The sequence below is a fragment of the Bison bison genome, unplaced genomic scaffold (genome assembly GCF_000754665.1).
Source record: "Bison bison bison isolate TAMUID 2011002044 unplaced genomic scaffold, Bison_UMD1.0 scf7180017864508, whole genome shotgun sequence".
Taxonomy (NCBI): domain Eukaryota; kingdom Metazoa; phylum Chordata; class Mammalia; order Artiodactyla; family Bovidae; genus Bison; species Bison bison.
This window is the reverse complement of record NW_011495064.1, coordinates 15984322-15998281: the sequence shown is the minus strand read 5'-3', so window position 1 is coordinate 15998281 and position 13960 is coordinate 15984322. Positions and strand designations below refer to the sequence as shown.

General features: G+C 38.7%; 1 protein-coding gene across 1 annotated transcript in view; it reads right to left on the bottom strand.

The window, feature by feature from the left end:
- TTC27 (tetratricopeptide repeat domain 27) overlaps positions 1-13960 on the bottom strand; it is a 176935-nt gene that overhangs the window by 129438 nt on the left and 33537 nt on the right. The window contains exons 7-9 of the mRNA XM_010829828.1: positions 12392-12525; positions 5529-5641; positions 1474-1540 (exon numbers count right to left, since the gene is read on the bottom strand). Of these exons, the coding sequence (XP_010828130.1) occupies positions 1474-1540; positions 5529-5641; positions 12392-12525 (314 nt within the window). The remainder of the gene's footprint in view (positions 1-1473; positions 1541-5528; positions 5642-12391; positions 12526-13960) is intronic.

Below are 13960 nucleotides of genomic sequence, written 5' to 3'. Positions count from 1 at the left end.
ACCAGTCTGTTGTTCCATGTCCAGTTCTAACTGTTGCTTCCTAACCTGCATACAGGTTTCTCAAGAGGCAGGTCAGGTGGTCTGGTATTCCCATCTCTTTCAGAATTTTCCACAGTTTATTGTGATCCACATAGTAACTTGTAAAATTTATTTTACAGCACAAAGTAAGCTAGCCTTTCTTTCTACCAGATAAAAGTACTTTAGTTCTGCCTTATCTCAAAAATAACAAAGAAAGAAAACACAAGAATTCTAACTTGATCCCTAACTATGATTAAAAAAACGCCTTTGAAAAAAAGATGTATCTTGAGCAACTTGGGTTCATTAAAGACGTGTGTATCTTTTTATCTATAAAGCTAAAGATACCAACTGCCCTCTTGTTCTGTGGCCTTCGTCTTCTGAAAAGCCTTCTTTGATATCAAACCCTCAAACATCTATTCTCCTATCTTTCCTTTTCACGACCATTTTTTCCAACTGTGGTCTTTATCTATCAACTTTATTTTCTCACAAACCATTCTCTCCTTATTTCTCTGCAGTGAGGTGACTACCCAGCTATTTCACCAAACTTGTCATAGAGATAAGCAATGCACTCCAGCCATCGAAGCCTCAGCCCTTCCTCCTGACTGCTCTCCACCGCTGAACGCTGACAATTGCCCCTTGCTCTCGACACTGTCTCCTGCCTTAGCCTCCATAACCCAGGCTCTGCTGTTTCTGCCCCTCGGTCTCTGAACCCCTCGGTCCCACTACATCCATGAAGCATCACCCTCAAATTTTAACCAAAAGAGCTGCACATTACACTGGCTTTGGAGTAAAGATTCAACTCTCGCTCTGTCACTTCATTTACTCAGTCAACAAGTATTTATCGAGCACATATTATGTGCAAGGTACTGGACTCGGCCCTGCAAACAAAGATCAAACAAAGAACAAGAAATATTCATTTGCTGCCCTTAAATTCAAGCAAGTACAAACAAAAATGCTTATGTCTGTAGAGAACAGACTGGCAGACACAGTGGGGAAAGGAGAGGGTGGGACAAATTGAGAGAGTAGCATTGAAACATATACATTGTTATATGTAAAAAAGCCAGCCAGTGGGGATTTGCTGCGATGCAGGGAGCTCAAACCCAGGGCTCTCTGACACCTAGAGGGGTGGGATGGAGTGGGAGGTGGGAGGGAGGTCCAAGAGGGAGGGGACATACGTGTACCTAAGACTGATTCATGTTGATGTATGGCAGAAACCAACACAACAGTGTAAAGCCATTATCTTCCAATTAAAAATAAATAAAAATTTTAAAATGTTTATGTCTAAATCAGCATCAAGATATATGCAGCCTGGAAAATAAAATGATAAGCTTTTTTTTCTGCCTTAATTTCCTTAGGTAACAGTATTTCAATGAGCAAACTGAGGCAAGAATATACGATAGGCAAAATAATTTACAAGGGAAAAAAAAAAAGAAACAGGAAAAAGACATTACTCACTGATGTAAATGCCAGCAGTTCCTCTTCAGTTAACTTATGCACTGGGTTATTCTTTTGGAAATCTGTGCTTTAAATTTAAAAAATTAAAAAAGGCAAATCAATTCCAGAATGCATGTCATAATGAATCAAATACAATTTTTAAGGAAGCAAGTAAACTGTATTTATATATTTGAAAGCACATTCAGTTCAGTTCAGTCGCTCAGTCATGTCTGACTCTTTGCAACCCCATGGACCACAGCACACCAGGCCTCCCTGTCCATCACCAACTCCTGGAGTCCACCAAACCCATGCCCATCAAGTCGATGATGCCATCCAACCATCTCATCCTCTGTCGTCCCCTTCTCCTCTTGCCCTCAATCTTTCCCAGCACCAGGGTCTTTTCTAATGAGTCAGCTCTTCGCATGAGATGGCCAAGGTATTGGAGTTTCAGCCTCAACATCAGTCCTTCCAATGAACACCCAGGACTGATCTCCTTTAGAATGGACTGGTTGGATCTCCTTGCAGTCCTAGGGATTCTCAAGAGTCTTCTCCAACACCACAGTTCAAAAGCATCAATTCTTCGGCACTCAGCCTTCTTCACAGTCCAACTCTCACATCCATACATGACCACTGGAAAAACCATAGCCTTGACTAGATGGACCTTTGTTGACAAAGTAATGTCTCTGCTTTTGAATATGCTGTCTAGGTTGGTCATAACCTTCCTTCCAAGGAGTAAGTGTCTTTTAAATTCATGGCTGCAATCACCATCTGCAGTGATTTTGGAACCCAGAAAAATAAAGTCAGCCACTGTTTCCCCATCTATTTACCATGATTGATGGGACTGGATGCCATGATCTTAGTTTTCTGAATGTTAAGCTTTAAGCCAACTTTTTCACTCTCCTCATATATTATAATATTATTGTATTATTTACAGATAAAGAGATGACTGTGCCAAAGATAAGCACAAAAGTAATAAAATGCTAACAAGTAAATGTGGTGGTGTACTAAATGTTAACACAATTTATTTTATAAGAAAAAACAAAATCTAACCTGTGCCACTCCACAAAGAAAATGAAAAGAATTAATATGGCACCAATGCCTATTTATTAAACTCATGCAAAAAAAAAATTACTATCACCATGAGACAGGCAAAAATTAAGAAGTTCTCAAAGAGGCAGAACATTGAGAATTCTTAGAGCTTGCTGATCCAAGTATGAATAATTTTGGAAAACAATTCAGCACTATCTTATAAAGTGAACATTCACATATCCTAACCTCAGTAATTCCAGCGTAGATATAGAGCCCACAGAAATTCAATGGCTGTACCGGGAAGCATACACACAAATATCCATAGTAATATTGTGTGTAACAGGAAAAATCTGTTAACAATCCAATGTCCAAAAAGGAAATCAATACACTGTAAAATACCAACAGAACGATACACTGCAGAGTAAACTGCAGCTGTATGTAACAACACGGATGAGTCACATAAAGACATTGGTGAGAGAAAAAAACAAATCACAGAAGACTGCAGACAGTAACATACCGCTTTTATAAAGCTGAAAGACAAATAAAAGAATTGACTAAGAAGTATAAAAGACATGTGAGTAAATATATTTCTTGAAAAGGCAAGAAATTGACAAAGACAAAATTTAGGACATTGATTACCTTTTAAGACAAGAAGGAAGATGAGATGGGAAAGAAGCACACAGACTGAGCTAGTGGTATTTGCAATCTTCAAGTTCTTAAACTGGGAGGTGGATTCGTGTTATTATTACATTATATAACTTATGTTTATATATTACATAAGTTATTTTATATGTACATATTATTTGTATTAAGAATGAAAATAAAATTCAAAATTGTGTTCCACTTGCTGGGATGCTACAAGAACCACAAAACTTCCCTTCTCCGATACCCTTGCTAATGGTGCAGCATGTGAATTTATTTATTTTTGGCTGTGCTAGGTCGTCACTGCTGCGCAGGCTCTTCTCTAGTTGTAGGGGACAGCTGCCAGTCTCTAGTCGTGGTGCGTGGGGCTCTCACTGCGGTGGCTTCTCTTGCTGGGAGCACAGGCTCCAGGGAGTATCAGGGAGCTTCAGCAGTTGCAGCATGTTGGCTCAGTAGTTGCGGTTCCCAGAATCTAGCTCTAGTGCACAGACTCAGGAGTTACGGCCCAGGGACTTAGTTGCTCCATGGCATGTGGGATCTTCCCGATCCAGGGATCAAACCTGTGTCTCCTGCACTGGCAGTTGGATTCTTTACCACTGAGCCACCAAGGAAGTCCCAGAATGTGAATTTAATTGTATATATATTTTTTAAATCAGACAATGCAGAGTATATCATTCGAAACACTGGGCTGGAGGAAGCACAGGCTGGAATCAAGACTGCCGGAAGAAATATCAATAACCTCAGATATGCAGATGACACCACCCTTATGGCAGAAAGTGAAGAAGAACTAAAGAGCCTCTTGATGAAAGTGAAAGAGGAGAGTGAAAAAGTTGACTTAAAGCTCAACATTCAGAAAACGAAGATCATGGCATCCGGTCCCATCACTTCATGGCAAATAGATGGGGAAACAGTGAAACAGTGGCTGACTTTATTTTTCTGTGTTCCAAAATCACTGCAGATGGCAACTGCAGCCATGAAATTAAAAGACGCTTACTCCTTGGGAAAAAAGTTATGACCAACCTAGATAGCATATTCAAAAGCAGAAACATTACTTTGTCAACAAAGGTCCATCTAGTCGAGGCTATGATTTTTCCAGTATGGATGTGAGAGTTGGACTGTGAAGAAAGCTGAGCGACGAAAAATTGATGCTTTTGAACTGTGGAGTTGGAGAAGACGCTTGAGAATGCCTTGGACTGCAAGGAGATCCAACCAGTCCATCCTAAAGGAGATCAGTCCTGAATATTCATTGGAAGGACTGATGCTGAAGCTGAAACTCCAATACTTTGGCCACCTGATGCGAAGAGCTGATTCATTTGAAAAGACCCTGACGCTGGGAAAGATTGAGGGCAGGAGGAGAAGAGGATGACAGGATGAGATGGTTGGATGGCATCACCAACTCAATGGACATGGGTTTGGGTGAACTCCAGCAGTTGGTGATGGACAGGGAGGCCTGGTGTATTGCAGTTCATGGGGTCACAGAGTCGGACACGACTGAACAACTGAACTGAACTGAACTGCATCAGACAAAATTCAAGTTGAGGGTAATTGTACAGAATAACTGGCTTATAAATTTCCAAAGTGTCAAGATCATAAAAGTCAAGCAAAAATGAAGAACTATTCCAAACTGACAGAAAGAATACAAACATAAATGTAACACATATGTTCTAGACTGGATCCTGTGCTATAAAGGAGATTACTGGGACAACTGGCAAAACTTGAATGGGGTCTGAGTACAATGTGATAGTAAAGCATGAGTGCTAATTTCCTGATTTTGATAAATGTATCATGGTTATGCACAGAAGCTCCCTTGTTTGTTGAAGACACACACTAAAGTATTTAGCGGTGACAGAATGTCATGTCAAAAAATCATTCTCAAAAGTCTTTGCAATGCCTTGCCCTTGCAACTTTTGCCCAAATTTGAAATCACTTTAAAACATAAAATGAAAAACGATTTCTACTACACATAAGGTTCTACTATATTAAAAATTCTATCCTCTGAATATACATGTCCTCAAAGATCAAAGTAGTCGCCTCTCCTAAATATTTCATTAGGATTCTACTCAGGTGGCCTTTCCCTTCTCCAGGGGATCTTCCCAACCCAGGGATGGAACCCAGGTCTCCTGCTTTGCAGGCACATTCTTTACCAGCTGAGCCACAAGGGAAGCCCAGCCAAGGCTAACAGAAGGAATTTTCTTTACCAAGCAAAGAGACGGGTAAGTATACCAACTTACAGGAGAGTCCTAATCTCTAACCCTTTTATTGGTTGCCCAACTCTTCTCTATCTTCATAACCGTTACAAGACTCATTCACCCAGAACTCTGGGGACCTTTTGAACAACGATTTCCGCAACACAAGAGAATCAATACGCAAGAAATTCAAGGTGGCCAAATAAGTCATTAACTTACCAGATTCCAAGGATAACAGCAAGCTCTTCAGCACATAGATCAGGCATCTGAAACTGTTCACAATCTGCTAACTTTATCTCATTTAGAACGGTATCATCATTGAGCTCAAGATTCTGGTGGAATACCAAAGAAAATATTTAAAACAAAAACTAAGTTTGATTTATTCAATAGACTATATGCAACAGACTGCTGGGTAGGATAACATTTTTTTGTTTAAGATTTTACAGTGTCTATACATGGTCAATAGGCTGTTCTCCTTGTGAAACACATATATGGGAACAATTTACTGTGCAGAAATGGAGGACATGCCATCTATATATGACAGGAATGCACTGACATCATCAATAACAGGGAGTAACTGCTACTCCCTGTTTGATTGAGCCTAGTAGGTAAAAGCTCCTCTCTGATATTCAGATCTTTCTAATCGGTTTCTAAATCATAATCTGCAACATCGATTCCCAACTCTGTTTCTCAAGAAGATCTAGAATAGAAGGAAAAAAAGCCAATTGAAATAGAAATAAAGCCTGAAGAATTAGAGAACTTGGTAGAGTACGTGATTTCAAGAACAGCTACAAAGCCAACACAGTGTTGTACTAACATGAAGACAGAAATATAGATGAAAGGAAGAGAACAGAGTCCAAAATTTCAGACCCATATTATATGGTCAACTGATTTTCAACAAGGTGGCTAGATGACTCCACAAAGCAAAGTTTTTTCAATAAGTGATGTTAGAAGAACTTTATATTCACTTGGGAAAAAATAATGCTCTGCCCAGATCTCATACCATGCACAAGAATTAAATCAAAATGAATCACAGACCTTACTATAAAAGCTGATACTAAAAAACTTCTAAGAAAGAAATCATAGGAGAAAAGACTTGCAACTTTGGGGTAGGCAGAGTCTTTAATTAGGATACAAAAAAAACTTGAACCATCAAATAAAAAGTTCAGCTCTTTGAAAACACTGTTAAGAAAGTGAAAAGTCAAGCTACAGATTGAGAAAACATACTCACCAAACAAATATCTGGGAAAAGGCTTGTAATCAAAGTATGGAATTACAGCTTAATAAGAAGATAAAAAAACTCAACATAAATATGAACTTTACAAAAGACCCTTTACAAAAGGTTAGCTAATCGGCAAACAAAGAGATCCTCAATAACGGTAGTCCACATGAAAATACTAATTAAAATCAGAATGAACTACTACTAGTACACATACATTAAACAGATAAAATTTAAAAGACTGACAATCCCAATTGTTGCCAAGGATCTGGGACAATTCAATCTTTCATACACTGTTGGTAGCAACGTAAAATGGTACAACCACAGGAAATAGTTTGCTGCTGCGGCTGCTGCTGAGTCACTTCAGTCGTGTCCGACTCTGTGCAACCCCATAGACGGCAGCCCACCAGGCTCCCCTGTCCCTGGGATTCTCCAGGCAAGATCACTGGAGTGGGTTGCCATTTCCTTCTCTAATGCATGAAAGTGAAAAGTGAAAGCGAAGTCGCTCAGTCGTGTCCGACTCTTAGAGACCCCATGGACTGCAGCCCACCAGGCTCCTCCGTCAATGGGATTTTCCAGGCAAGAGTACTGGAGTGGGGAGCCATTGCCTTCTTATAACAAACATATTTACCATATGAGCTCTCAGTTCCACTCCTTTGTAGTTATCTATTAGAAACAAAAACATATGTCCATATCAAGGCTTGTACACCAATGTTCATAGCAGCATTATTCATAATAGCCAAAAAGTGGAAACAACCCAAATGTCTGTCAACAGGTAAATAAATTAAAAAGAAAAATTATGCTATACGCATTTAATCAAATTCTAATCAGCAATAAAAAGAAAAGTACTGACACATACAACCACACAGACATATCTCAACTCAAAAACATCACGCTGAGCAAAAGAGGCCAGATAGAAAAGAGGACATACTTACTGTAGGATTCTAGTCACATAAAACTCTAGAAAAAGCAAACTATCTATAGTCAGAAAGCAAGTCAATGATTATTTAGGGCCAGAGAAGGTGTGGAATTAACTGCAAAGGGGCAGAATGGAATTTTCTAGGGTAATGAAATGTATCTTGACTGCAATGGTTGGGTGCATATATTTTTCAAATCTCATCCAAATCCCACCCAAATAAAGGTAAAACTTTTCTATGTGTAAGTTATATCTCAATAAAATAGATTTTTAAAAATTAGTCATCAAAAGATAGTAAAATCACAATGAGAAATCACTGCACACAACTCACAAAAATGGCAAAAATTTTTAAATTGATAATACCAAGCACCAGCAAGGATGCAGAGCAAGTAATGCTCTCATATACTGAGGGTGGGGATGTGAAATAGTACAGCGACTTCGGAAAACAGTTTGACTGTTTCTCTAGTTAAAAATATACTTAATACAAGCCATTCTAATCCTTGGCATTTACCTGTGAAAATTAAAAACACACATTCACATGAAGACTTACACATGAATGTTCCGAACAGCTTTACTCGTAATAGCCAAAAGCTAGAAGCCATTCAGCTGTCTACCAAGAGAATGGGTAAACACACTGTGGCTCACCCATACAGTGAAGTAATAAATGCTCAGCAACAAACAGGGGCTAATTGTCGGCATCCAAACAAGGGTGAACCTCAGAACACTATGCTAAGTGCAGGAAACCAGACACAGACAATCATACTATCTGATTCCATTTATGTGAGACTCTATGGAAAAGACCAGCTCTAATCTGTGACAGAAAGCAGGGAGGGAAAGTGACTGACTTTGCAGTATGGGTGACTTTTCTGCCTAATGGAAATGGTTCTGTATTTTGATTACAGTGGTTATGTGGGTCTACTTGTTAAAACTCATCAAACTGGACACTTAAAATAGCTACATTTTACTGTATGTAAATTATTCCTTAATAAAATCAATTTTTTTCTTCCAATTCAATACAAGTAGCTTAAACTAGGAAGACTAAACTGTAGGCCTAGCTCTATTTATAAGGTTTTGGGGAAAGTACAGAGCCTTCAACAACTCCTGACAGGAGGAACACAGAACTCCAGGCGGCTAGGAGCTGAAAACGTGCCTCTTCTTCCCCGGCCCGCAGAACTTCAAAAGGCTGGCTGCAGGCGAACAGTGCACCCTGGTGGCCAGCCATTTTCAACATATGCTTTCCAGAATTTTTTTTTAAACCTACATATGTAATTTTATATTTTCTATCAGCTATACTTTAAAAAATAAATAAATAAAAGTGATTTAACCTAGTATGTAAAAAATATTATCCCTGAACATTCATTAATAGAAAATTATTAATTAGATACTATACTCTTTCATACTGTTTATGAAATCTAGTACATCTTTTACACTTCAGCACAGCTAAGTTTGGACCAAGCAACTTTAGAGTGATTAATAATCATATATGGCTACAACACTGGACAGTGAAGCTCTACAGTATTCCAAATTCCCACCTTTTCACAACCTGATAGGGATATATCAACTTGCTTATTGATACCCAATGTTTGTGGAGTGTCTTTATAGATATAATCTGATCCCTTTAAAAAGTGTGATGTGGGCGAAAACAAACGAGGAAGCTAAATATATAATAACTTTCCCAGGTTCTCAACCCAGCTAGACAATAAAGATGTGACAAGACCCAAGTTTCCACCTCCCAGCAAGGACTCCTCCCCATCCCCCACAGAAGACCTGAGATAGGTCAGCCTTAGCAACAGAGCATCATTTATTTGTCAGCTACAGGTGGGTGATCAAAACAACTCTGATCTTCATCCAAGATTCTCTACGTTCCTATTTAGTACTTTTTAAAATTAAAACCGGTTGGCTGCAGCACCTGCTTGCCTATATGTTCTACACATTGCAAATTTAAAAGATGGCTGTAATTTAGACTCATGCCAACCTCGTAATATTCTACTAAACCATAAAATTAGCTACAAGGATTTTCCTGGAGGTCCAGTGGTTAAAACTCTGAGCTCCAAACGCAGTGCACACGGGTTCAATCTCTGGTCAGGGAACTAAGATCCCAAATGCCTCTTGACATGGCCAAAAAAACCCCAAAAACCAGCTACAGTCTTTCAGACCTACTCCAATGATGCTTATGATATTGTTACTGTGTACCCATCACAGATTTGTTTCTTCTTTTGGTGTTGCCCTTGCTATGTAATAAGTGTTATATCTAGGTTATCAAGGTGTGGACTTTTGGACAGACTTAGTTTTCGCCCATAACCATGTACAATTTTGCAACAGAGGCTAGTCACATGAGACGCGTATCTGGATTGTCCTGTATTACTGCATTTTTCTTATTTTGAAAATCCTTGGCATTCCAGCTGACAAAAATGAAAACTGTGATATTTCAGATCAGTTTTCTAAAATCTTTTATGCTAAAATCACATACAAGAATTGACTTTGAGACTACTAATTTTGACACCTTTAAGATCTGTACAAAAGGGTGTTGTCTTGAAGCAACAGATCAGTGAATGCCATTTGGGATATTTAGTTTCACCTGTAAACACCATCCTCATGTATTCATCTACACCGTCTTACACAGGACACACAGCTGTAGCATGCGTAATTTTGTGGTCTTTATTTCCCTTTGTATTCATTCTAAGCATCTTAATAAACTGCTGTATTGTGCTTAATGTAAAATCAAAGGAAAAAACTAGCACATAGTACATCTCCAATTTGTTCAGCATTGAATGCATACTTTTTACCAATGATGCCGATCATGTGCTTGTGTTTCCTGCTCAAAGTACAATTTTAATTTATCCTCCCTCCTCATACTGCACACTGATGATTTAACAATAAAGAACAGTCTGTGCCTGTGATTTGCACACTGAGGTTCCTCATAACTGTTGGCTTATTAAAGCCTAAAGTCCAGTAGCTATAGGTTATGTAAATTCCCCATTAATAACAGATTAAAAATCTAGGAAGGCCCAAAGGGAAACACTATGCTCCTCACTGACAATAAAATTATCGTATTTCCTCAATTACTAAGATACACATCTTCACACCGTAACATTTCTAATCATGATATATTTTATAATCATTATAATTGATATCACAGTGTTCCTTTTTTCCTGAAAAGTTTCGTTATCAAGCAAATTGGTGTATTTCATAATCTAACAGTATCTCTGGCAAAAGGAATTAAGATCTATAACTAATCAAACAAGTCTATCCTCCATCCATGAGTATAAAGCTATTTCTATCTAATCCTTACCTACATAATTATAATCATAGGAGATAATTTTCCATACAACTCCACATAAATACACACATACAAATATACATGCACATATAAATAAACAATGATGGATTACTGAATTAAATTACTGAATTGCAGAACTAACTCTTTTTCACTGATGCTGTGCTTTGGCCTAAACACCAGGTCTGTGGCAGTTAAACTAAGACTCAGGGAGGGACTTGGGTTACATCAAAAAGTTGAAGGAGGGGCTTCCCTGGTGGTCTAGCAGTTAGGAATCTGCCTGCCATTGCAGGGGACACAGGTTCAATCCCGGGTCCAGGAAGATCCCACACGTTGAGGTGCAATTAAGCCCATGGGCCACAACTACCGAGTCCACGTGCCTAAGGCCTGTGCTCTGCGACAAGAGAAGCTACGATGATGAGAAGCCCGTGCACTGCAATGAAGAGCAGTCCCCACATGACCCAACTAGAGAAAGCCCATACACAACTAAGACCCAGAGCGGCCAAAAACAAATCTTTAAATATAAATGAGTAAAAGCCAGTGTGCTAAAAAAAAAAAATAAAGAAAAAGCTGCGGGAGGAGGGTCTGGTATATACAAGGAGTAAAGACAGGATGGGAGCGGATACCACAGCTCCTTGACCAGCAGTGGTACAAACACTCCTTCAGCCATGGTTCTCCTATTGCAGGAGAGACGGGCTGTCCCTCTGTGTGGTCTCATCCCTGAGTTTCTCCATCTTTCCCTTCTTCCCTTCCTTCTTCTCTTAGAATCCATAGCTGTCCCTGCTCACCAGCCCTCAAAATATCACAAAAACAAACAGAAAACTTGGAGCAAGCCCAGAAGTATGTAAGATCTCATCAAAGACATTCCTCAGGATGCCTTACTGCTGCCACTCTTCCTTCCCATCTCCCTAGCCCCTACTCTGGGCATTATCTTCAGTACAGTTAGAATTTTAGTGCTCAATGTACCAAGCAAATTTGTTTACAGGCTCTGGAATGAAAAGTGGGAAAACACAGGCTTCAAGGACAGTAACATCAACCAAATTACAAGCAGAAATGTTGGTCTGGGGTCTCTAAGATAAGACAATATACATGCTAACAGCCTTCACAGAAGCAGATGGAAAGCCTATTGAGTGGATAAACTGACTAAAAACGATGAATTTAAGCTACAAGAGAACATATTACCCAAGTCAGAAACACATACTATGGCAGAAACCAGCCCAATAATAACAGAGTAGCTGAAGACAGATCAGAACACTTGTAAAAAGGAATTCTGATCATCTGTTTACATATTTAGAAGAAGCATAAGAAACGTCAAGGCTCTTAATACTTGAGAATATCAACAGAAGGCAAAAAATAGGGTAGGCACTGGAAAAATTAGTTCCTACTCAGTCTGCCTTTTTATTTTTTTCAGGGCAGTAACATATAAGTAACTACTTTATTAATTCATACTTACCAAAATCTAGAAGAAAAACAACAGTTTATCTCTGAGGATAAAAATGGCTTTAAAATGGGTTCTGTTTTAGATTCTTTTTAACATCCAGCCACCTTGTAAAAGCTCTAAGCAGGGTCCAAAAAAGCCTCTTCCCACTCCATCTGGTGTTTCTACGAAACTTCCCTATGGAAACTATTAGACTTGGATGCTAATTTAAACAGCTTATGATCCTACTCACCTTGGTTAAATATTCCTGAGGAGTGGGTGCTAGAGTGAATTCACAATTTGAAAAGACAGTTCCTTCCCTTCTTACATCTAGAATAAGTTGTGCAACATAATTTTCCTGGAATCGTGTCCTTTTTCCTAAAGCACCTGAAAATACATATATTATACTTAGTAACTTGCCAATCAGAATACCATACAATCATAAACAGTAGTACTTTCAGAGTGCTTTAGAGCTTATGAGGTATTTTCCCCATTTCAAATAAGAGAAACCTGAAGCCCCATGATGACTTTAAAGTGACTTATAAAATTATAAAGCTAGGAAGCTATAGGCCCAGAACTCAAATTTCTGCCACTAGAAATTCCCCACACTTACCTTTGCATTAAACTACCTCCCTCCTCAAAAAAGAATGCATTCAACGTCACAGGGAGAAGAAATACTCTCCTCTCCATACAACAGATGAAAAAGTGTTAAGTTCTGAAGTGTAGTCTTGCTTGCTCAAGATTACATGGTTTTTAGTATCAGAGCCAGAGCTTAAAGCCAGGGTCTGCAGTCTAAATTCCAGTCTTTCTATTACATTATCTGGCTCCATGTAAGGCCAAATATTGTTTTTACTTTGTATCTGAAATAGCTAGCTGCAGAACAGCTTTAAGAGAAGCATAAGCTCTAACATCTATTCTCTGGTGAGAGTCAGATTACAAAGACTCTTGATTACAAAGACCAGTCTAAGAAGTCTGGACTTCATCCTGTGATGAGTCTGGCTCTATGTTATACAACAACCATTGAAACATGTTATACTAAAAATAGCTATTGGGATGGTCTAGCATAGCTTACTTTTTTATAGTAAGGCGAGAACTGAATGGAAAAAAATTATAATCTGATTCTCATTTTATATTTGTGAGCACATTTGTATTTTTAAGTTTTTCAATCTTAACTTGGAAAAAAAATATGAAGAACTAACTAGTAACTACATCAACAAAGCTGACTATGCGGAGTACCATGATACTAGTTTTATAAATAATCCCCCCCAAAAGTCTATTAGGATCAAAACATAATTTCTAAAACTAACTTCACAACTTATATTGCAAGTGTTAGTTGCTCAGTTGTGTCTGACTCTTTATGACCCCAGAGACTGTAGCCCGCCAGGCTCCTCTGTCCATGGAATTCTCTAGGCAAGAATACTGGAGTGGGTAGCCATTCTCTAGATCCATTCCAGAGATCTTTCCAACCCAGGAATCAAACCGGGGTCTCCTGCACCACAGGCAGATTCTCTATCGTCTGAGTCACCAGGAATCCATATTACATATAATTATATCTCAAATATAAGACTCCAACTTACACACGGCCATTGTTCCCAAAGCTATAAGTTAGATATTTAATAATTTTCCCCATACAAACAATGTAATAAAAGGCGGCTAATATTCCAGACTAGGCCACTAAGTTATATTTACTTCATAATATATCTTAAGGATTTTACTGACAGGACTACCTCAATGAGGATAGAGTTTAGGGACTAAAAATGGGTCTCAAAGATCATCTAGACCCAACCTAGAGAGGACAAACAGGTTCAATCATTTCAACATT